Below are 26,022 nucleotides of genomic sequence, written 5' to 3' on the forward strand. Positions count from 1 at the left end.
ACATAATGTACCACCACCAGCCTTTCCCCAGCAGCATGTTCAGTTCCATCTCCTTTTACCCATTTCATCCTTCATTCTATTTCATCCTTAATGGAAATATATATCTCATTATTTCCTAAAGAGGGGGCATTTATGTTCCGTACTTGCATTCTAAATAGTAGGCTGATTGGGAGTTTGAAAATATAATGTTTTATAGTATGTCACATTTCGATTGAGTATGCTTTAAATGCCAGGATGTCAAACTCATTTTAGGTTTTCATCTAGAACGAATTGCCAGCATGCTATTTAGGAAGAGAATCGTCTTTTCAGACCCACTTGTGTTTGTCACACCCTGGTTCTGGGGACTCTATATGTTGAGCCAGGGTGTGTAGATTCTATGTGTTTTGTTCTATGTTCACAGTCTAGTATTGTATTTCTATGTTGGCCAGAGTGGTTCCCAATCAGAGGCAACGAGTGTCAGGTGTTGCTGGTTGTCTCTGATTGGGAGCCATATTTAGACAGGCTGTTTTCCCACAGGTGTTGTGGGATCTTGTTCCTTTTGGTTTGTTCCGTGTTGGTTGTGTTTAACCTAGGACGTCACGTCACGTTATCGTTTATTGTTTTGTTCTTGTTATCACTAAAGATAATAAAGTATGTTCGCTCATCACGCTGCGCCTTGGTCTACTCCGTTCGACGATCTTGACAGAAGATCCCACCATACCAGGACCAAGCAGCGTGTCCAGGAGCAGGCAGCCTGGACATGGGAGGAAGCGCCGGGTAAGGAGCTGGAGAGGTTGGCGATGGCCCAGGTGGGCCAATTGTGGTCCTGGGAGGACATGCTCGGGGGAAAAGGGCCATGGGCTAAGGTTAAGGCCCTGGCGAGAGAGGAGCAACGGCGTCAACAGTGTCGTCGTCGGACGGACGAGAGGCAACCCCAAAAAATTTTTTGGGGGGGGCACACGGCATGGGCGACTGGGCAGCAGGAGGCTGCCACAGGGCGAATTGGGAGATTAGGAGAGGAGGCCACCGGGTTTGGGGGGCCAGAAGGCAGGTTGGCGGAGCCTGGATGGAGAGCAGAGCCAACTCCCCGTACTCAGGCATGGCAGCATGAGACTGGGCAGGTTCCGGGGTATGCGGAGCTGCGTACTGTGCCACGAGTGGTCCGGCATAGTCCGGTACGTCCTGTGCGAGCACCCCGCACGTGTCGTGCGAAGGTGGGCATGCAGCCAGGACGGAGTGTGCCGGCTCAGCGCTCGTGGCCTCCAGTGCCTCTCCTCGGTCCCGGATATCCTGCACCAGTGTCACGTGCTGTTATGCCAGTACGGGTACACAGCCCTGTACGTCCTGTGCTGATGCCTCACACAGAGTGTGTGAAGGTAGGCATTCAGCCAGGACGGGTTGTGGCAGCTCTTCACTCCAGGCCTCCTATCCGTCTCCACAGCCCGGCCTGTTCCTGCTCCTCGCACCAAGCCTACGGTGCGCGTCGCCAGCGCAGCCCGGCCTGTTCCTGCCCCTCGCACCAAGCCTACGGTGCGCGTCGCCAGCCCGGTCCGGCCTGTTCCTGCCCTTCGCACCAAGCCTACGGTGCGCGTCGCCAGCCCGGCCCGGCCTGTTCCTGCTCCCCGCACCAAGCTAACGGTGCGCGTCGCCAGCCCGGCCCGGTCTGTTCCTGCCACTTGCACTAAGCCTAAGGTGTGCGTCGCCAGCCCGGCCCGGCCCGGCCTGTTCCTGCTCCACGCACCAAGCTAACGGTGCGCGTCGCCAGCCCGGCCCGGCCTGTTCCTGCCACTCGCACCAAGCCTAAGGTGTGCGTCGCCGGCCCGGCCCGGCCTGTTCCTGCCACTCGCACCAAGCCTACGGTGCGCGTCGCCAGCCCGGTCCGGCCTGTTCCTGCCACTCGCACCAAGCCTACGGTGCGCGTCGCCAGCCCGGCCCGGCCTGTTCCTGCTCCACGCACCAAGCTAACGGTGCGCGTCGCCAGCCCGGCCCGGCCTGTTCCTGCCACTCGCACCAAGCCTAAGGTGTGCGTCGCCAGCCCGGCCCGGCCTGTTCCTGCCACTCGCACCAAGCCTACGGTGCGCGTCGCCAGCCCGGTCCGGCCTGTTCCTGCCACTCGCACCAAGCCTACGGTGCGCGTCGCCAGCCCGGCCCGTCCTGTTCCTGCCACTCGCACCAAGCCTACGGTGTGCGGCGCCAGCCCGGCCCGGCCTGTTCCTGCCCCTCGCACCAAGCCTACGGTGCGCGTCGCCAGCCCGGCCCGGCCTGTTCCTGCCACTCGCACCAAGCCAGGGGTGCGAGTCGTCAGTCCAGCACAACCCGTGCCTGGGTCACCGGTGCCTGGTCAGGTACCGGTCAGCTGCTCCACACCGGAGCTTAAGCAATCCACTCCTACGATGTCCAGTCCAGCTCCAGCCAGCGGGGCCAGACCGGACCAGGGGCGCTACGGGGGGATTATTGGAGGGTGGTGGGCAAGCCCGGAGCCGGAACCGCCTCCGAGGAGGAATGCCCACCCAGCCCTCCCCTGTTTGGTTTATGTTGAGGCGCGGTCGCAGTCCGCGCCTTTAGGGGGGGGGGGGGTACTGTCACACCCTGGTTCTGGGGACTCTATATGTTGAGCCAGGGTGTGTAGATTCTATGTGTTTTGTTCTATGTTCACAGTCTAGTATTGTATTTCTATGTTGGCCAGAGTGGTTCCCAATCAGAGGCAACGAGTGTCAGGTGTTGCTGGTTGTCTCTGATCGGGAGCCATATTTAGACAGGCTGTTTTCCCACAGGTGTTGTGGGATCTTGTTCCTTTTGGTTTGTTCCGTGTTGGTTGTGTTTAACCTAGGACGTCACGTTATCGTTTATTGTTTTGTTCTTGTTATCACTAAAGATAATAAAGTATGTTCGCTCATCACGCTGCGCCTTGGTCTACTCCGTTCGACGATCTTGACAGTGTTTGACAACAGCTGATAATCAGGTAAGAGGACTGGCTGTACCAAAATGAACATATGGCGATAAAACAATGCAATTGTGTATTAGATTACACATTCTCAGTATAGATGAAGCTAGTATGTTGATATTTGTTGCTTACTGCATAAGTTTTTACTAAACTGTACATTCTAAATACTATTTAGTACAATTAGTACACAGTTTTAGTAAGTAGTAGGCAAGACAGATTTTGGACACAGCCTTAGTTGCTCATGCGCATCTAAAAACTGAAGTCACCATATGTCACTCTGCAACTCAGACACAGTCAGACAGAAGCATTGAGGTTAGTGTAGTATTTAAGGGGAAATTCTTTATCCGCTAGCCTGCACAGTGCAGACTCATGTTCATCTTCCTGTCTATGTGAGAGAGAGACTCTGTGAGAGAGACTCAGTGCATGTTCCTATGATCAATATATGAGATACAGAGCCTCTCTGGGAGGTTTTTCTCTCTTTCCATTATCAGTCCATTTCCCTTCTGGTTTGATGTATGGTGTTGGGAGAGATGATAGAGATGGATAGAGGCTGATGATATGACTGATAGAGAGAGAGCCAGGGGCAGATATACCATCTGATAGAAGGCAGGAGAAATGGTAAGCTGCACTGGCAGCGCATGGATTCCTCTATGCTTTATCTCTGAAAATGGCAAAATAAGAGAGCTAGAACGATGGAAATAGAGATTGGAAGAAAGCCGAGAGAAAGATACATATGAGGTGGGGTGGGGAGGGTGGGGTGCGGTGCGGTGCGGTGGGGTGGGGGGAGGGTAGGTGGGGGAGAAAGAGGAGTGGTAGAGTTTAGAGAATAACATTGAGTTGTAAAGAGGGAGAGCATGACAAAAAAGGAGAGAATTACACAGAAAGCACAGACTGAAAAAACCTTGCCTTGTATAGCTATGCAGCTGCATGCTTAGTTTAGTTGCAGCATGGTACTGGTAATAGTAGTGATGGGCAGCCAGCACCACACAGATCACTACCAGCCTGGGCCGGTCTCTTACCCAGGGCTCACAGTGGGGGATCAGGGGCTTACCAGGGACCGTTCTTGGGCACATGGTGGAAAGTTGGAAAGGCCACAGCAACAAAACAATAACTTATTCCTCTGGCTCTGGCTGATGATGCTGAGATTCCCTCCCGGTTTGCTGTATCTCTGCAGCTGTCTGTCTCAGTGTGTATCTGTCTGTCTGCCTGGAGTCTCTGGCTAGGATCAACAGATTATCAGATGAGTCAGTGTGAAATAGTTTGACTCTATTCAATGTTCTGTTAATCCAACTAAAGTCCATTAGGCCAGTCCCCACAGATAGATACACTGCAGGGATCATACTGGGGGAGAGGACAGGAGCAGAGAGGAGAGGGGGGATGGAATGAGGGGTTGGAGATAGGATGGTAGGGAGAAACAAACAGAGAGTGGAGAGCTCTTATTTCTGAGTGAGCCCAACTCCCCATAGCCCTCACTGTGCTAAATTTGGCCTTTGTCATACACAGCAAATTTGTGGGTGTTAAAAAACTCAGTGTTGAGGTAAAACGTTTTGTGAGTGTTATATATGAGGGTGTTGATTCTAGTGGGGTTAACACCAGTGGGATTGAAATTGACACCATCTGCGGTGTTATTTGAATCACAGTGGAATCGACATCACGTGATGTTGTTGTTCCTTGAATGTGTTTAGTCAATTTCCGTTAACTCTCTCAGAGTGAAAAAGACATTGGAAGGGCCTCATTATCATATTTCCCAGCATGCTTTGCTGCAGGTTGCTTTTTATAATATTTTGTTTTAATATCTATGTTTCTGCGTGCACATTGATTGATGAATTGATCTTATACTACAAAAAAATAAATAACATACATTTTTGTTAACTTTTCCAATCTGTAAGTGGTTTTACTTATTTCACCCGTTATTGAGATGGTTGTTCCAGTTTAAATGGTGTAGGTAGTCTCATTTATGGACCTTCCCTACCTTGGCAGTCATTCTGAAGGCAGATTGTGGGTGATTAAAAGTTCAAATTGTTGGATATTCGAACTGGCTGGATTTCAATAAGAATTACAGTGCCTTCAGAAAGTATTCATACACCTTGACTTATTCCACATTTTGTTGTGTTACATAACCTTTTTTTCTCATCCATCTACACACAATACCCCATAATGACAAAGTGAGAACATGTTTTTAGACATTTTTCCAAAACTTATTCAAAATGAAACACAGAAATGTATCATTAACATAAGTATTCACACCCCTGAGTCAATACTTTGTAGAAGCAGTTTCTAAAAGCACTGTATATAACACCTTGCAAGACAGCATAATATGACTTGCCGATGTGGCCTGCAAACCAGGAGTTTCAGACCACTGTGTTAGGGCAAAACTAGGCTGTCGAAGTACGGTATTGTCAAAAAAAGTAATGTATTGTCATGAATAATTAAATTTTTATGATAAAATATTAACTTAGGCACTCACTTGATGATGGCTACAGGACTGAAAGCCATTGAACGCAAAAGTAATGTATCTGTCACTAGCAAACACTGTCATGGGTGGTACTAGTACCTATTAAATTCACTTGAAAGGCACCCTGGAAAATAAATATGCAAATAAGGCTTAACCACAGGTGATAATTCCCTAACACTGAGAAAGTGTAACAACATCAGCTCTAATAAAGTGTTAATGTAAGTCGGATTTTGCAACACCCATGGTGTTAGAGACACTCTTGTGGTGTTAGTTTATCAACACTTTTAAAATTGTTACTTTCACACTAATTCGGTGGGTCACATATACTCACTAAGAAAGTGTTCCATTTAATATTGTAGGTGTTTAAAATTCTGATCTCAAATGTTCTGTGTAGGAGCCTATAGAATGCACCCACTTGGATTGTGTTCATTACTAAATTACATACAGTGCAAAAATGTGAGTGTATTGTGCTTCACTGTGTATCCATGTACATGTTTGACAGTGCATTATACTCTGTACAGATAGTTGTACCCCAGCCAGAGAGCAGAGGAGCCCTGCTAAGTCCCTCGTTTACCAACACAGGAGGGATCAGCACTTTTCTTTAATAGCGCTCTAAACCCTGCCCCAGCGGGGAAAGAGAGAGAGCGAGAGAGACGACACGACGGGGGGGGGGGTTGGGGGGGGTGTGAGAGAGGTAGTACTCAGGTAAACAGTCAAACCGAAATGGTCAACAGGGGCGTTACCCCCCTCACCCTTCTTCATATCCCTCTCTCCTTCCCCCCTGCCTTCTGGATTGGCAACTTGGCACTGAGGTGCCTTGACCACCCTTCTACTCTGAGAAATATGTGAATGTAGGAGCTGTTTCCCCCTTAAACAGCCAGCTATAGTGTTTAACCCGACTCTATAACCCAGCCTGCCCGTACAGCACTAGACAAGCCACGGCAGTGAGATTGATGTCTCTTACCTCCACTACGTCCACATTAGTAGCAATAAGCGGAAATTTCCTGCACGGCCAGCAGGAAAGGCTCAGTTCATCAAAGAGAAGTGTGGAGCTGGCAGAGAGCAGTGAGGTGCTACAAGCTCAGTAAAACACACCTGAGTTAAGGCTTCAGAGTGTTCCATTCCTCTATCACACTCTCCTTTCTGTGTCGGACTGTAGACTGGGCTGTCTGTACGTTCTCGTGTAAGAGTTGAGTGTGAGCATGATTGTACGACTCTCTGACCGTTGGCAGTCATAACTCAGGGCTGATGCTCCTCCCCTGTGTTTAAGAGGCATGTTCCATTCCCCCTGCATTAGACTGATCTGATTTACACCAGCACAGCACGGCTCAGGTCTGAGTGGGAACTTTATCTGAACATAAATCACCTGTTACCTGCCTGCTAGGGTCTCAGGGAGGAGAGGGACAGAGACAGAACTTCACAACTAATACACCAGGGAGGGAGGGAAGAGGGGGAATGAGAGGAGGTAGAAGGAGAGAGGGAGGGAGGGAGGGAGGGAGGGAGGAGGGGGAATGAGAGAGGGGGTAGGAGGTGGAAGGAAGGAAGGAATGAGGGAGGGAGGAGAGGAAATGAGAGAGGGGGTAGGAGGTGGAAGGAGAGAGGGAGGGAGGAGGGGGAACGAGAGAGGGGGTAGGAGGTGGAAGGAAGCAGAGGGAGGGAGGAGGGGGAACGAGAGATGGGGTAGGAGGTGGAAGGAAGGAGAGAGGAGGGAGGGAGGAGGGGGAATGAGAGATGGGGTAGGAGGTGGAAGGAAGCAGAGGGAGGGAGGAGGGGGAATGAGAGATGGGGTAGGAGGTGGATGGAAGGAGTTAGGAGGGAGGGAGGAGGGGGAACGAGAGAGGGGGTAGGAGGTGGAAGGAAGCAGAGGGAGGGAGGAGGGGGAATGAGAGATGGGGTAGGAGGTGGAAGGAAGGAGTTAGGAGGGAGGGAGGAGGGGGAACGAGAGAGGGGGTAGGATGTGGAAGGAGAGAGGGAGGGAAGAGGGGGAACGAGAGAGGGGGTAGGAGGTGGAAGGAAGCAGAGGGAGGGAGGAGGGGGAATGAGAGATGGGGTAGGAGGTGGAAGGAAGGAGAGAGGGAGGGAGGAGGGGGAACGAGAGAGGGGGTAGGAGGTGGAAGGAGAGAGGGAGGGAGGAGGGGGAATGAGAGAGGGGGTAGGAGGTGGAAGGAGAGAGGGAGGGAGGAAGAGGGCAAACAGTGGAAGGGTTGTTCCACGAAATGAGTCTCTTGGGTAGTGTAACTTGGTGATGGGAAATTCATTTTTACATTCTGTCATGAAGAGCACATGTTCAACATAATGTTTTCCCATCTCGAGAGGTTAAATAAATAAAAATACCATGGTAAGTGCCTATTAAGTGCCAAATAAAGTAACAGGGTTGACCGTAACAGGGTTGACCGTAACAGGGTTGACCGTAACAGTGTTAACGATTTCATCTTAAATCAGCCATAAATGGAAGCTTGTGTGCAACAGGGATAGGCAATTGAATGCAAGCTTCACAATACAAATTAAATTGTTAAAACATTTCTAGTCAGTCTATCTATGGGTAACAGGGTTGACGTGTTATGCTCGACCCACTCAGTTTTCCACCACAAAACACCAGAAAATGGCCAAAAAAGAGTAGAAACAGCTCACTTGCTTTTACACTATGGTTTGACTATTGGATGTTCAATGTTCCCTTAGATTTTGTTTTTTAAGGAATAGATTCACCATATTAAAACCACAAATAATGTCATGCAACAGGGTTGAATCACTAATCACATTAAATAAATAATAATCTTCAGAAATGACTTTGTCAAAGCAACAAAATATCTAGGGTTCTTCCCCACCCGTTTTGGAAAAATCTGAGGAATAGGGCTGAAGAAATGTAACCACTCTCAAATTCATAGACAGAGCTATGGAAGTAAGGACTGACCATCCATGATATCAAAATTATAGTTTTAACCATGTTTTGAGGCTGTATAGTGAGTGTTTACATTACTTTCTTTACAACCATTGGAGTGAAAAAGCTTATATTTTGGGTTCTGATGGAGTATGACAGTTGAATTAAGCTCATGAGGCATTTACAAGTTATATTCTTCAATATGGGTACATTTCATTAATCCAAAAGTCCAAAAATGGATGAAGCAACTGCAGATTGCCCCTTACAGTGGGTTAAAATCTTCATAGATGTCACAGAGGGTGCACAAAGGGAAATGTCAAAATGCTGAATTTTGGCACTTTAGCAAGTATTTTTTCATTTAAAAAATAACATATTTATTGAATGTTCCATGTTTTCTATATTTAAGGGTACTTTTATTTTATATAAGAGGCTTTTAAAATGCAATATTGGGGCACAATTTCTACTTGAAATATCAAAGGGATGCAAAAGGTTCTCATTTCATGGAACGACCCTGAATAGCAGAACAATTATTATGCTGAAATCAGTCTTCTGTGGCTTCTGACCCATCCCCCCTGCCGTGTGATTGGACAAAATGCACTCTGACCCTCCCCCCTGTCATGTGATTGGGCAGAGGGGGCAGATTGGGCTTGGTGGCTCTCTGGAATAGATTCAGAAATAAGTGCTCTATCTGGCCCATTGCCCCACTCCCCAGCCAGATGAGCAATTAACCATCACAGCGAAAACCAGAGAGAGAGAGAGAGAGAATAAGAGGAAAAGGGAAGGGGAGAGGAAAAGGAGGAAGGGGAGAAAGTGAGAAAGCGTGCGTGCGTGTGTGTGCATTTGTGCGTGAGCTGCAATCCATCCTATGTATGACGTGGGGCTGTGCTCACTCTTCTCCAGGGCTCGTCAAACACAGATCAATATGAACACTCAACACACACCATTACACTGATGACGACAAACTACTGGGAGAGAATGAGAGGGGGGAGGAGGGGAGGATATTTATACGAGTGTTTGATTCTTGGGGAGTTGGAGTGAGAGTAAGTAAGGTTGTGTCCGAATGCCATGGGATGACTGGGCTGTTAGTGTGGAGAGAGTAGATGAGGGCACATGTTCCTCCCTAGGATAATCCCCTAAGAGCAATGAACACATACTCATGAGGCCAGTTTCCTGCTCAATGGGATTGATGATCATGGCATCCTGTTTATATCAACATAGAGTGTGTGGGGATGTGTGAGTATACACTGTATGTTGACAGGGGGAAGTCTCAATGCTTACCACAGACAACACCACCACCTCCTCCATCTGCGCACACACACACACACACACACACACACACACGCTATGCGACCAGCAGGGTGAGATGATTTATAGCCAGCCATGTCTAATGGATTGTAGAGGCACTCGAGAAATTATGAAAATAAATTAATTAGCCTTTAGCGACCCTGCTGTCCATTTGGCTGTCCCTGCACTGCCTTTTAACACACACACACACACACACACACACACACACACACACACACACACAGCCCCTTCACTGAGCTGCCTCTCTCTCTCCCTCTCTCTCTCGCTCTCTCATACATGTTTCCACTCACAAACTCAGAGACCATTATGTCATTAAAGAGACCCAGTGTGTGATTGGTTTACTCCAGGTGGTTGTGTTGCTGGTTGAGTAGTGCTGAGCAATTAACAGAAATACCGGTTATGTTTTGGTTTTTAAATAACTAATTGACCAACATTGGCTCAGTTATTGGAATTCAATTTTGTTCGTTTTTTTTCTGTGAGCTCAATGCAAGGTTTCTCTAGAGATACAGTGCTATGAAAAAGTATTTGCCACCTTTCTAATTTTCTCTACTTTTGCATATTTGTGATACTGAATGTTATCAGATCTTCAACCAAAACCTAATATTAGATAAAGGGAACATAAGTGAACAAATAACACAACAATTACATATTTATTTCATTTATTTCATAAACAAAGTTATGCAACACCCAATTCCCCTGTGTGAAAAAGTAATTGCCCCCTTACACTTAATAACTGGTTGTGCCACCTTTAGCTGCAATGACTCCAACCAAATGCTTCCTGTAGTTGTTGATCAGTCTCTCACATCGCTGTGGAGGAATTTTGGCCCACTCTTCCATGCAGAATTGCTTTAACTCAGTGACGTGTGGGTTTTCAAGCATGAACTGCTCGTTTCAAGTTCTGCCACAACATCTCAATTGGGATTAGGTCTGGACTTTGACTAGGCCATTCCAAAACTTCAAATGTGTTGCTTTTTAGCAATTTTCATGTAGACTTGATTGTGTGTTTTGGATCATTGTCTTGCTGCATGACCCAGCTGCGCTTCAGCTTCAGCTCACAGATGGATGGTCTGTCATTCTCCTATAGATTTCTCTGATACAGAGCAGAATTCATGGTTCCTTCTATTAAGGCAAGTCGTCCAGGTCCTGAGGCAGCAAAGCATCCCCAAACCATCACACCACCACCACCATGCTTGACCTTTGGTATGATGTTCTTACTGTGGAATGCAGAGTTTGGTTTTCGCCAGGCATTACTGGAATCATGTCATCCAAAAAGTTATACTTTTGAATCATCTGTCCATAGAACGTTCTTCCAAGAGTCTTGATGATCATCCAGGTGCTTTTTGGCAAACTTGAGTCAACTTTTTGGACGAGATGGGTCCCATTATGCCTGGTGAAAACCAAACACTGCATTCCACAGTAAGAACATCATACCAAAGGTCAAGCATGGTGGTGGTGGTGTGATGGTTTGGGGATGCTTTGCTGTCTCAGGACCTGGACGACTTGCCTTAATAGAAGCAACCATGAATTCAGCTCTGTATCAGATAATTATATAGGAGAATGTCAGACCATCCGTCTGTGAGCTGAAGCTGAAGCGCAGCTGGGTCATGCATTTACATTTTTTTACATTTTTAGTCATTTAGCAGACGCTCTTATCCAGAGCGACTTACAGTTAGTGAGTGCATACATTATTTTTTTCATACTGGCCCCCCCCGTGGGAATCGAACCCACAACCCTGGCGTTGCAAACGCCATGCTCTAACAACTGAGCTACATCCCCATCATGCAGCAAGACAATGATCCAAAACACACAATCAAGTCTACATGAAAATTGCTAAAAAGCAACAAATTGGAAGTTTTGGAATGGCCTAGTCAAAGTCCAGACCTAATCCCAATTGAGATGTTGTGGCAGGACTTGAAACGAGCAGTTCATGCTTGAAAACCCACACGTCACTGAGTTAAAGCAATTCTGCATGGAAGAGTGGGCCAAAATTCCTCCACAGCGATGTGAGGGACTGATCAACAACTACAGGAAGCATTTGGTTGGAGTCATTGCAGCTAAAGGTGGCACAACCAGTTATTGAGTGTAAGGGGGCAATTGCTTTTTCACACAGGGGAATTGGGTGTTGCATAACTTTGTTTATGAAATAAATATGTAATTGTTGTGTTATTTGTTCACTTATGTTCCCTTTATCTAATATTAGGTTTTGGTTGAAGATCTGATAACATTCAGTATCACAAATATGCAAAAGTAGAGAAAATTAGAAAGGGGGCAAATACTTTTTCATAGCACTGTAAATCAGATCAAGCCCTAACTGTGCAATGTAGTAGGGAGTTGTAGTTTCCAACAGGTCAATATTCTACATAGTTTAGCACAGAAAACGTGGTAATTAACTACAATGACCACAATCCCTTGCGCGCCTACTTGTCCGATCTATGCACAGCGCTCAGACATGGAGAGAATAGACAGAAGAACGTGATTGAGAGGGATAGAGAGCAGTTGCTTCACGAGGTATCTCTACATAATCTAAGTGATTGATAGTTGGTATTAAGCAGTCATAAAATTATGCCTTATTTACTTTGAAGAACTACTAAAATAGTGATTTTGTCAGACAGCATAGGCAGCAGCTCTGTAGAGTCATAAAGAAAAATGTGCAACGCCAGGGTTGTGGGTTCGATTCCCACGGGGGGCCAGTATGAAAAACTGAAAAAAAAAAATGTATGCACTCACTAACTGTAAGTCGCTCTGGATGAGAGCGTCTGCTAAATGACTAAAAAAAATAATAATTTAATTGTTAAAACATTTCTAGCCTGTCTATCTATGGGTAACAGGGTTGACGTGTTAATCTCGACCAACTCAGTTTTTACAAAACACCTGAAAATTGTCAAAAAGAGTAGAACCAGCTCACCTGCTTTTACACTATGATTTGACTATTAGATGTTCAATGTTTAACAAGGAATAGTTTCACCATACAGCATTAAAACAAGTATTCAGTTCACGTAACCGGGTTGATTATATTTTCTTTATTTTTTACCTTCACATGAATCACTAATCACATGAAATAAATAATAATCTTCAGAAATGACTTTGTCAAAGCAACAAAGCTTCCATTCCAGAGACCATTATGTCATTAACGAGACAACCCAGAGTGTGATTGGTTTACTCCAGGTGGTTGTGTTGCTGGTTGAGTAGTGCTGAGCACTTAACCGAAATTTTGCGAGGTAGCTCTATCTGAAAATACATGATATAAGTGATTGATAGTTGGTATTCAGCAGTCATAAAAGTATGCCTTATTTACTTTGAAGAACTCCAAAATAGTGATTTTGTCAAACAGTATAAGCAGCAGCTCTGTAGAGATGAGATGATGACTTGGAATTAAATAATAAAGTCATCAAATAAAACAAATGTAAATATTTTATGAAAGTAATGTGAATAAATGATGGTTGAGTAGTAATCGGCAGTCACTACCATCATGGGACTTTTATTAATTGTTTTATTCTCTGTTGTTACAGTATTCAACCCACATAATGCATAGTGCAATTAATAAAAAAGAAAACATAGAAACCGAAATTGAAAACCGTGATATTTTTAAAAATAATCGAACCAAAACCAAACCAACCTCAATAAACACTATTCGCTCAACATTATGGTTGAGAGATGTGCTGTGGTTCTAAGAGATACTATTTATGGCAGTGGTATTCAAACTTTTTCTGCGGGGACCCCATTTGTTTCACCAGATTTTCTGGGGACCCCATTTTTTTCACTAGATTTTATAGTGACCCCACCCCACCCCAGATTTAATGACACAACCTTAAAATGGGTACATTTCGAATTTTACATCAACAAATAACCTTCAATTCATTGCATTAAAAAATATATTAAAAATTGGTCTCACAGCAGTCATTTTGGTCATGGTGATCATTCTGGAGCCGGGAATCACTCTTTTCACCAGCCAGGTGGTGTTACAATCACAATGCCTCTCCAGAGTGCTCGGCTAAAAGGATGAAGAAACTGTAATGGACTGTATGGTCTCCTATGTTTTCAAACTGCAGAAATGCACTAATACCTGACATGTCTGTCTGTTTGTCTCAGACTTGGTTGAAGTGTTTAGCCACTTTAATAACAGAAGATGGCTTGGATAATGGAAGGGGCAATGGAAATTGCTTTCTGTTCTGACTCTCTCTTTCGTCCCAGTGCTAAATGACACAGATTACCAACTAGAACATTGCTGCAGGGAGAGACAATGATAGAGAAAGAGAGGGAGAAAGAGAGTTAGAGTGAGTCAGTCTGTCTTAGTTTTCCTGCTATGAGAGTTTGGCAAATAGTTGTTATTTTCTCTGTCTTCCGCTCAAGTTCCCCATTAGAACACAGAGCCCCTCATCTGCACCGGGGCCTGTGGCACTGTTCTCTCTCTCCTGAGTGCTCACTCTGTCCCTCCTCCCTGCCTGAGCACAGCACGTCTGTTTGCTGTCAGATCTGTTAGCTCATGGTGTTCTGCTGAGCGCAGGGAATCTGTGGGTAGAGGTTGAGAGGTTGTGTTGTGTTCAGGTGGGTCCTATTAGCAGACTGAGTGGAGAGGTTCTGTTTGAGTTCAGTTTCAATGGTGGCTAAGTACAATGGTTTTGTCAGGGTCTTGGAACTGGCTAAGTAGAGTGGTTTTGTTGGGGTTCAGTTGTACACAGCACATAAACCCTAATCCACACAGCCAACCCTGCAATGTACAAACCCACACACACATTTGGACATGAACATGGAAAGAAACCTTCAACCAGAGTGTGCTCCCCTGCAGTTTCCATCATGTTAAATAGAGATAGCTGGAAACATAGATGTCTTCCATTTCACATGAAAGGCCTACCGGTATTTAGAATAACAGAAAGCTTTCTGCAAATTGATCAGACCTCGAGCTAAATCATAAAACACAGTTGGCGAAGAGCGTGATGAGGCGTAAATGTTGACACTTATTACAGATTATTTGAAGCTGGCAGAATCTGGAGCTCAGAAAAACCAACTGGCTTCAGACGAGGGGAGAAAACCAGAAACAGTTTGGCTGCAGGTAGCTGGAGGAGAATTCATTAGGAATTCACACACACCTCAGGTACACAAACACACACACACTTTTATACCGACACTGCTAGCTATCTCGACACTTCAGAGACAGGGTTGCTACATTCTGAATCACATTTACATAGAGAGTGAGCGAGAGAAAGTGTGTGTATGTGTGCGCAGCACATCTGTCTGTGTGTCTGCTCTCATGCATGTGTGTACTGTATGTTTCTAGCTGTGAAAAAGTGTCATGTTTAGTCTCCTGCTGTACTTCCTGACATGTTTACTGATACATCACTTTCCTCCAGTCAACAGCATGATTACAGCACTGAGACTCACCAGCCCCCTGCAGAGACAGATAGGACAGAAGGGCTTTAGCTGTGTGTGTGTGTGTGGACGTGTGTGTGTGGACGTGTGTGTGTGGACGTGTGTGTGGACGTGTGTTTGGATGTGGGCGTGATGAGAGCGTGTTATGTGTCTGTCATTCATCTTTGTGTGTGTGTATGTGGGTGTGATTTTGTGTGTGTGTGTCATCTGTATGTCATGCATCTGTGTGTGTCTGTCTGTGTCTGTGTGCGTCTGCTTTGATCCATCTGTTTGAGAGCTTCTGATGAACCCTGCTGATACCATCTGTATCTCCCACATACTGTATGCTATTCACTTTGAGGTGAACATGTATTCGATTTAGTAGAGGCTATGCTCATGGCTCTATTTATACAGTGTATTAATATATGTGTAATAAATAGGAATTAGTATGAGTACATGAGTCACCTTTCAGGCACCTATAAATACAGTGCTTCCCTATGGTTGAAAGTTTTACAAAAAGCAAAAGTGGAGGGTATTTGCTGAAAATGTCTTTGTGTGTATGCTTGTGAGTGCGTGCATGCGTGCGTGTGTGTGTGTGTCTGTGTGTGTGTAGACTTTAGGGCTGGGGTATCAGTGGCCAGGCAGGGATGAAACACATAGAGAAATGCTGAGCTCTATTTAACTACACACCAGTGTATGAGCTACTTACCATCAGGCTTAGTGTCACTCTCTCTGCCCTGGTCCGCTCTACTCACCAAACCTTATAGGATAGGCTATCAACTACAACCTACAGCAAACTCTGCCCGTATATTGTAGGGAAAGGTGTGAGCAAGTTGAGTCTAATCAAACACACACAGAGATGCAAAAACACACACACACAGGCGCACACACAGATGGGCACATACACAGATGGGTGCATACACACCAACACACACACCTGACAGTCCAACTTCACAGTAAATGAGCAGGAATATGTAGAAGCACATAGAGTGCGCAGCCTGCGGTCATTGGTGCATAACACAGGACAATTACTATGGATTTTCCACCTTGGGTGCTGTGGCACAACAAATCCAATGTCTTTTTCCAGCTGGCTAGAAATCATGAATAGCATATTCCTTCCACTTGGCAGAGCCCTGCTCTAACTATGTACACACTATTCCAGCAGCTTGCTTACAGAGTGAAATATCTCTGATGGCACAGTATTTTTAGCTCACCTAATAAGGAACAGATCTGAAAGGCTGCTTGTATCCTAGATAAATGTTGTTTGATCTGGCAGTTTTTCATCAGCCTGTCTTACCGTTCTGCTCTCACAGAGGATGACTTTGTGTGTGTGTGTGTGTGTGTGTTTGCAGTGGTGGAAAAAGTACTCAATTGTCATACTTGACAAAAGTAAAGATACCTTAACAGAAAATGACTCAAGTGAAAGTTACCCAGTAAAATACTACTTGAGTAAAAGTCTAAAAGTATTTGGTTTTAAATGTACTTAAGTACAGTGGTAGAAAAAGTACTCAGTTGTCATACTTGAGTAAAAGTACAAAGTAAAAGTAAATGCTATACATCAAATTCCTTATATTAAGCAAACCAGACAGCACGATTTTCGTATTATTTTTAATTTACGGACAGACAGAGGCACACTCCAACACTCTGACATCATTTACAAAAACAGTATTTGTGTTTCATGAGCCCGCCAGATCAGAGGCAGTAGGGATGACAAAGCATTATATTGATAGGTGCCGTAATTCTGTCCTGCTTGAGCATTCTAAATGTAAATAGTACTTTTAAGTGTCAGGGAAAATGTATGGAGTAAAAAGTACATTGTTTTCTTTAGGAATGTAGTGGAGTAAAAGTAAAAGTTGTCAAAAATATAAATAATAAAGTAAAGTACAGATACCCCAAAAAACTACTTAAGTAGTACTTAAAAGTATTTTTACTTAAGTACTTTACACCACTGTGTGTGTGTGTGTGTGTGTGTGTGTGTGTGTGCCGTTAGTAACACCACTGTCAGTCAGCTGTGAAGACAGTTGTGAGCCTTTGTGTCAGGCCACTGTCAACTCACTGTCTCTCTCTCTCTCTCCACCCCCCCCCCCCCAACCCCCTCTCTCTGCAGATCTGAGTATGACCTGGACTATGAGTGCTATCAGGAGGACCTCTATGACAGGTACTGTCAGCCCGCTCTGCACCACGCCTCACACAAACCCTGAATGTTCAGAGCCGGACAGAGGAAAAGTCTAAAACACACACTTAACCCTCCTTGTCTCTCCTGTCTCCTGCTGGCCCTCTCCCTCCTCCCCCTCCCCGTCACTGAGCTGTCAGTCATGTGTCTCTGCTAACAGTGCTGCCTGTTACTGCTCACTAATCGTACCTTGGTATATCTTCGCTCCACTCGGCCTGGCAGGTGAATGAGGCACACACATATGAACGAACGAACGAACACACACACACACACACACACACACACACACACACACACACACACACACACACACAAAGACAAACACTCCCAAGACACACACATCGACACACAGGGAGTTGATGTGTGCTGTGTGACCTCTATAAGGAATCCAGTCAGGTTGTAAGCCACTCTAACCCTTGCTAAGTCTCTAATCATTATGAGTCAGATCAAACTGCTCTAAGTGCAGCAGCTTATATTACAAGTTCCATTAAAGCTCAGGTTAGTTTTCTGCGGCTCACAGCAGAGGTTGGGCCGTGGGTCAGGGTTGCTACATTACAGTAACTGAAGCATATCGAGAATTAACTGTAGGCTGGAAAACTGCCATTGAGTTCCTGTTCACTTTCCAGCGGTACAGTACTGTAGATGGTACTGTGTTTTGACATGGAGCTGTGGGGTGTTTTCACTACAGCTCCAGCCAAGAGATCATGACCTCGGTTCAGATTGCAAGCCAGAATTTGATAGTCAGTCTGGTTCAATACAATTAATTCAAGTTTAGTGTGGCCCTACCCAGTTCAATCCCGTTCAGTCCTCTCCAGTCTTGCTCAATGCTTTTCAGTCTGATGATCTCTGATCCCGTCGGATTCCGTCCTTATCAGTCCGGTTTAGTCCAGTTCAGCATGGCTTAACCCAGGTCAGTCCTGTTTAGTCTGACTCAGTTGTGCCAAGTCCAGTTAAGTCCGGTTCTGTCTGGTTAAGCATGGCTTAACCCAAGTCAGTCACGTTCAGTCTGACTCAGTTGTGCCAAGTCCAGTTGAGTCCGGTTCTATCTGGTTCAGCATGGCGTAACGTCACCCAGGTCAGTCACTCAGGTAATTGCTCTGAGAGCTCTCCACCTCCCTCAGGCACACTGAAGGTGACATGGCTCATTCATAAACACAGCACTCAGCACATCTGAATAAAGAGTGCTCTCTCTCTCACACACACACACACACACACTGAACAACCTTGTTGTCCTCTGTGTGGACGCACTCACACTGTCATCTTTTCTTTGCATTTTGTTGTTTTGCCGCGCTCTGCATTTTTCTGTCTTCACACAGGAGAAAACACCACTGATATTCAATTTGCTTCAAACACGGTACATGATTTTGCCCTACGTGGCTGGCTAGCTCCATCGACAGCTTGTGTGTGTGTGTGTGTGTGTCTGTGCTTCTGTTTATGTGCATATGAGAAAATGTCTGCCTCTACACACACAGATAACAGCTCTAGCAGAGACAAAGCCTCTCTTATAATCTCTCTTCTAATCCACATACACACACACACACATACATACATACATACATACATACACAAACACTTACACACACTCTCGCTCTGTTTTCTCTAATCCTCACACATCCACAGTCTCTCGTTGTCTGTTTCCCAAGCTCCTATTCTCTGAAACTACACTTCAAAGTCGTTGTAGCAGCACACTGTCTATCTCCCTCTGCAAACTCCACTAAAGGACTTTAAACTCCCATCAGCCTTTAGTCTCCCAGCGTCTCTGCACAAAGGCAACGGTCGCAGCCCTCTCACTACTTTGGTGGCTGGTTGATATACTTCATGCACAGTGAGGTGGCTGTATCTGGTTATATACTGATAATACATTCTCCTGAGACAGGGGAACTGTTGTGTGAGATAGATTTCAGTAAAGGGGTAACATACGTTCCTCAACTGAACACTAAAGTCTTGTTTCTCTCGGTGACTTACAGCTCAATCACTGAACCCAAACTGACATCAAACCTCAAGGCTTCCCGGCTGGCATCCTGTTTGCGGCTGGTTTAAAGTGTGTTTCTCTCTCCTCAGCAGTCTGCCTGGAGGCTTACTGCACAGAGTGTGGCTATCTCCACACAGCCCTGCCTGTGTAAAGGCCACTCAGGCTTACTTAGGACATGTAAATAAACACTATCCAATCTGTCCACGAGTCTCTGAGCCCTGCTCTGCTGTAGGCTACACTCAGGGCACAGGATAACAGGGCTATGGTTCCTGGGGTGGGTGTTTGGTGGTGCAGGATCTTCTTGGTGTGTATGGAGGGTGATGTGTCCTTCTCTCTCACACTCTCTCTCTCTTGCTTTCTTTCTTTTTGGCTCCAACCCTCCTCTCCCCCTCCTTCTCCCTCCTCTCTCTCAGTTTTTAAGAGCTGGAGCCAGTGCCCAGGTCTCTGTCTGTCTGGCTCTCAGCCCTAACAGCTCTCTGATGCTGTAAGCAGAGACCATATGAAAGGGATTCAGGTTGGAATGTGACTCAGTCAGTCTAGCAGGATTGAATTAGGTGGCAGAGCTTATTAAGAGGTTAGGATGAAAGCCAGCCCTTAAAGACTGCAGACTGTAGCCAGGTAGGCAGTCCTGGTATAAAAGCCCCTGTACTTCATTTCAGAGTGGAATACTTTCATTAAAGCTGTGGTTATAGGACCTGCAGGTTAACATAGGTCCCAGTCAAGCTGAGACAAAATTTACTTACAGCCTATGGGTGTTATCTGATTGGATAGCCAATTGACTTACAGGAGTGCTGACTCCTGTTAAGTGTGTGGTGTGTGTGATTGGCTAGCTCTGACCCCTGGGAGGAATCTGATTGGATGGCTGTGCCCCTGTGACCCCTTTCGGGGGTCTGATTGGTTAGTTTGTAGCCTTTAACATTGGGTTGACATGTATCCTTCCCCCTGGCTGATGATGGATGACCAGTGAGTGGTTGGGTCTCTCCAGGGAGGTAGTGGAGGTGGAGATCAATGACTCTCTTAATCAACATGATTAAAATGCCACCTCTCTCTGTCACAGCCTCTGGCCTCTCCACTCCCACACATTCACACACGCAGGAACACACACACACACACACACACACACACACACACATACACACTCTCCCATGTTTCTGTAACTGCTATAAAGCGAGTGTGTGATACACTCTCTCCTGTCACCTGCTCCGCTGCGCTGCCAGAGAGCTTTTGATTGGCCCTGACAGAACCAATTAGATTTAGCTGTAGATAGGGATATGGAGTTGGGGATGGGGGAATGAGGGAGGAGAGGAGGAGAGGGGGGGACTGACAGTGGAGACCGATCCAAATCTAACATATGTCACATAGTAGATCTATCCCCTCCTCCTCATCTCATCTCCTTTCCCCTTTTATCCTTCAATTCCTCCATACCTCTCCTCTCCTTCGTTTCTCATACTCTTTACATTTTCGTCATTTAGCAGACGCTCTTATCCAGAGCGACTTACAAATTGGTGCATTCACCTTATGATAGCCAGTGGGACAACCACTTTACAATATATATATATATATATATATATATATATATATTTTTTTTTTTTGGGGGGGGGGTGGGGTAAGGGGGGGTAGAAGGATTACTTTATCATATCCCAGGTATTCCTTAAAGGGGTGGGGTTTCAAGTGTCTCTGGAAGGTGGTGAGTGACTCCGCTGTCCTGGCGTCGTGAGGGAGCTTGTTCCACCATTGGGGTGCCAGAGCAGCAAACAGTTTTGACTGGGCTGAGCGGGAACTGTGCTTCCGCAGAGGTAGGGGAGCCAGCAGGCCAGAGGTGGATGAACGTAGTGCCCTCGTTTGGGTGTAGGGACTGATCAGAGCCTGAAGGTACGGAGGTGCCGTTCCCCTCACCGCTCCGTAGGCAAGCACCATGGTCTTGTAGCAGATGCGAGCTTCAACTGGAAGCCAGTCATCTTCAGTATGTTCAGTCATTAGTAGTCATTACAGTCATTAGTCATTTGTATTTTGTTTGTGTTTTGTCACATGATGTGGTGAGACTTCCAAATCCAGCGGCACTGTGTTTTCTTGTAGGGTAATAATATAATGGTTGTGTGAGGAGTGCAAGGGATCTTCAACCTGCTCAACTTCATTCCCTCATTCCCTATCTGGGATATCCTCTCCCTCACCTTCTCAGATACTATTTTTTATTATTTTTTTTAACTTGTGTACACATTGTGTATGTGTGTGGATGTGTGTATGTGTGTGTGTATTCCCTCTGCTTGTCAGATGTTATTACACCATCCTGTCAGCCCTCTCCCTCTGTGTCATTCATCATAGGAGACATACATTCACAAACACACACACCCACGCACACATCCATCCAACTAGGTGATAGACATCACTGTCCATACACGCAAACACACACACATGCTTGCTTGCTCACACACTCACTCACAAACATCCTGTCACTGTACTTTTCTGACATGCTTACGTACACATCCAGTCACACTGACAATACTACACAAAGTACTAGTAGTTGGATGACAGTCTGTGTGGATGTTTCCCTCTTCAGGATGTATGACTACCAGCGCGTGCCAGCTTCCTTACCTCCCCTGGCCCAGGGACCTAGCCTGGCCAAACGACCCCGCTCGTCCTCCACTTCCTCTGGGCACAGACGCAGCCGAGACAGGCCCCCCTCCAAGAGCTCCAGAGCCCACTCCACCAGCTCCAACAGGGACAAGTGTGAGTAATACACACACAGTCACACACACACACACAGGCACACACTACACCCAAGATGGTTCTCTCATTACAACCATTCTATAGCAGCCTCTTTCCTTCATGGATCCTAGCCAATCAGGTCGCATTATTAGCCCAAATCAACAGAGCAGAACCAATCGGCAGTGTATATGCAGTTCTAATACCCACCCTCATCACCTTAATAGTCCTTATTACCAACACACTCACAGAAACTTGCCTTGGGTCCTTTTCTTCCTTCTCTCCCCCTCTCCCATTCTCTCTATCTCTCCCCCCTTGTAGTGCGGATGGAGGAACTGCAGGTCATTAAGAGGGAGCTGACTCTGATAAAGACACAGATTGACGGGCTGCTCGACAACCTGGACAGGATGGACACACAGAGGCGGGACCACACAGGTGAGACAACCAATCAGAGAGAGAGACAGGGGAGTTGACAGGAGAAACAGCAGTAAAGCATGATAGGGGAAGCCAGAGATACAGTATGTGCTTTCACCTGTCCAGTTCTTACGAATCAGTGCAGAAGAATGACAGTGAGAAGTACAGAGATGGCGAAAGAAGGCTTATAGGAGAATAAATACAAGGAAGTGTTGTAGCTGCTGCTGCCCTCATGTGGCCACATGGACAAACTGCACCTTTGTCCTTTCTAGCGCACACGTACTGTACCGACAAATAAGAAACGTGTGTGGGTGTCATCTCATCCTTTCTATCTCTTATCTGTACGCGATGCCTTTGGGTGATTGACTGATCTCATCTCCATATTCATTTATTCCAGCATCACTTACGATCCTACTCCACTACTGTACCTCATCTCTCCTTTCTGTCTCCCTCTCCCCTCTCCCATTTCTCTCTCTATCGCCACATCTCTCCTTTCTGTCTCCCTCTCCCCTCTCCCATTTCTCTCTCTATCGCCTCATCTCTCCTTTCTGTCTCCCTCTCCCCTCTCCCATTTCTCTCTCTATCGCCTCATCTCTCCTTTCTGTCTCCCTCTCCCCTCTCCCATTTATCTCTATATCGCCTCATCTCTCCTTTCTGTCTCCCTCTCCCCTCTCCCATTTATCTCTATATCGCCTCATCTCTCCTTTCTGTCTCCCTCTCCCCTCTCCCCTCTCCCATTTTTCTCTCTATCGCCTCATCTCTCCTTTCTGTCTCCCTCTCCCCTCTCCCATTTCTCTCTCTATCGCCTCATCTCTCCTTTCTGTCTCCCTATCCCCTCTCCCATTTCTCTCTCTATCGCCACATCTCTCCTTTCTGTCTCCCTCTCCCCTCTCCCATTTCTCTCTATATCGCCTCATCTCTCCTTTCTGTCTCCCTCTCCCCTCTCCCCTCTCCCCTCTCCCATTTCTCTCTCTATCGCCTCATCTCTCCTTTCTGTCTCCCTCTCCCCTCTCCCCTCTCCCATTTCTCTCTCTATCGCCTCATCTCTCCTTTCTGTCTCCCTCTCCCCTCTCCCATTTCTCTCTCTATCGCCACATCTCTCCTTTCTGTCTCCCTCTCCCCTCTCCCATTTCTCTCTCTATCGCCTCATCTCTCCTTTCTGTCTCCCTCTTCCCTCTCACATCTCTCCCTCATCCTGTCTTTCTTGTTCTCTCCTCTCATCTGTCAACTCGTGCAGTGCAAATGACCATGAATGGTTTAGATCGAATGTGAGCACACACACACCAACACTGATCTGCCCTATAGAGTGAAGTTAATGAATGTTCACTCCTTTTCACTCCCTCTCTCTCTCCGTGTTTTTTAGGGTCTCCCCTGAGGGAGGGCAGTCTGGCCGGGTCACCGTACCCCCCCTCCGCCAGCAGCGGTGAGCGCTCCCCCTCCCCCCTGTCCCCCCCTCGCCGCCGCATCCAGAGAGAGAGCCCTGAACTGGGGGAGGCCAGCGACGATGATCACACGGTAACTGTCTTGATGTGTGTGTGTGTGTGTGTCTGTGGAGAATCTCTGAGTGGGAGTGCTTTCTCCTTGTCTCAGAGCAACATGAGTGCCTCAGCATGGCCTATGTATGGTTGGCTGTGATTTAGCAGTTGTCAGAGTGATTCGCCATGCAGCAGAAATAAAGTGCTTATCTCCACACACACACACACAGAAACACACACACACACACACACACACAGAAACACACACACACACACACACAGAGAAACACACACACACACACAAACACACACACAAACACACACACAAACATACACACACAAACACACACACACACACACACACACACACAAAGAGAACAGTGACAAGAGCAACAAATCCATAGCCATCATTCATTTTGAGTCATACAGACAAATCAATAGCATGACACTTGAAGATCTCAGTCTGGGTTCATCTCACCCACGCACCGTTCACACTCATAACTGACATGCAACTCAAAAACACAAAGAAAAGCACTGGTGAAAAAAGTAAAAGCAATATAATTAAAGAAAGCGAGACTGAAAATTGGAACCGGAGAGACTGAAAATAGAATAAATGAAAGCAGGACAGGATGCTCTTACTCTGACAGATGAGTGGGTGTTTATATAGAAGACTATTATCCTCCAGACCTTCCTCATCACTGTGTATAATCAGCCTGGCGAGAGGAGCCTTACCTGAACAAAACACCCTTTGGTGTTTTGGCACACTGGTACTGATTACGTGTGTGTGTGCGTTACAGATGAATAACCACAGCTCTGACCCTGAGGACGAGATGTGAGGATGGAAACAGAGAAGAAACGGAGGAGCGCTAGACATGGAGGAAGAGAACATCTGTCTTGTCAAGAAGTTACCATGCCAACACCTGATTCAGAGGCCCCACTCTAACCAACCTGTTACATTGTATTCTACCTCCACATATACAGTGATGGAAAAAAGTATTTGATCCCCTGCTGATTTTGTACGTTTGCCCACTGACAAAGAAATGATCAGTCTATAATTTTAATGGTAGTTTTATTTGAACAGTGAGAGACAGAATAACAACAAAAAAATCCAGAAAAACGCATGTCAAAAATGTTATAAATTGATTTGCATTTTAATGAGGGAAATAAGTATTTGACCCCCTCTCAATCAGAAAGATTTCTGGCTCCCAGGTGTCTTTTATACAGGTAACGAGCTGAGATTAGGAGCACACTCTTAAAGGAGTGTCAAACATAGAGGTGGAAACATTATGCTTTGGGGGTGTTTTTCTGGACAGGATAACTCACCGCATCAAAGGGACGATGGACGGGGCCATGTACTGTCAAATCTTGGGTGAGAACCTCCTTCCCTCAGCCAGGGCATTGAAAATGGGTCGTGGATGGGTATTCCAGCATGACAATGACCCAAAACACACGGCCAAGGCAACAAAGGAGTGGCTCAAGAAGAAGCACATTAAGGTCCTGGAGTGGCTTAGCCAGTCTCCAGACCTTAATCCCATAGAAAATCTGTGGAGGGAGCTGAAGGTTCGAGTTGCCAAACGTCAGCCTCGAAACCTTAATGACTTGGAGAAGATCTGCAAAGAGGAGTGGAACAAAATCCCTCCTGAGATGTGTGCAAACCTGGTGGCCAACTACAAGAAACGTCTGACCTCTGTGATTGCCAACAAGGGTTTTGCCACCAAGTACTAAGTCATGTTTTTCAGAGGGGTCAAATACTTATTTCCCTCATTAAAATGCAAATCAATTTATAACATTTTTGACATGCGTTTTTCTGGATTTTTTTGTTGTTATTCTGTCTCTCACTGTTCAAATAAACCTACCATTAAAATGATAGACTGATCATGTCTTTGTCAGTGGGCAAACGTACAAAATCAGCAGGGGATCAAATACTTTTTTCCCTCACTGTACATCAAACAGAAATACACACAGACACACTACTACACACACCACTTTGTGTTCAGAGTGAACAAATCCTGCCCTTATATTCATTAGCCTCTTTAGGTTCTCCATCAGCTATTCCTCCTCCTCTCCCTGTCTGGTAAGGGCAGATATTGTATGTGTGAACAGCACACACACACACTGTAATTAAGTTTATCAGAAATCAACTCCATGTATCTCCCTCGGATATTCCCCACTGAGATCAGCTCACCACACACACACACACACACACACACACACATTAATTTATTGGTAGAGTGTAATTATTAACCAGAACAGGAAGGTGAAATAATTTCCATATTTATAATTTCTTTAATCTCTTTTTAGCACGTCTTCATATTTTCCTGAAAAACATTATGATTACCAGTCTGTATAAATTTGACCTGCATATTAAGAGACTGAGG

General features: G+C 45.9%; 1 protein-coding gene across 1 annotated transcript in view; it reads left to right on the forward strand.

Annotated features, from left to right (window-relative positions):
• The window catches only part of LOC311128626 (RNA-binding Raly-like protein), a gene marked incomplete at its 5' end in the record, with an annotated part of 49,972 nt that extends 25,456 nt beyond the window's left edge, over positions 1-24,516 (forward strand). Inside the window, 5 exons of the mRNA XM_084160812.1 lie at positions 17,015-17,065; positions 21,610-21,779; positions 22,077-22,190; positions 23,533-23,684; positions 24,442-24,516. Coding sequence (XP_084016938.1) covers positions 17,015-17,065; positions 21,610-21,779; positions 22,077-22,190; positions 23,533-23,684; positions 24,442-24,480 — 526 coding nt within the window. The 3' untranslated portion in view covers positions 24,481-24,516. The remainder of the gene's footprint in view (positions 1-17,014; positions 17,066-21,609; positions 21,780-22,076; positions 22,191-23,532; positions 23,685-24,441) is intronic.
• Positions 24,517-26,022: the final 1,506 nt, after the last annotated feature.

Source organism: Coregonus lavaretus (genome assembly GCF_964263955.1).
Source record: "Coregonus lavaretus genome assembly, chromosome: 4".
Classification (NCBI taxonomy): Eukaryota; Metazoa; Chordata; class Actinopteri; order Salmoniformes; family Salmonidae; genus Coregonus; species Coregonus lavaretus.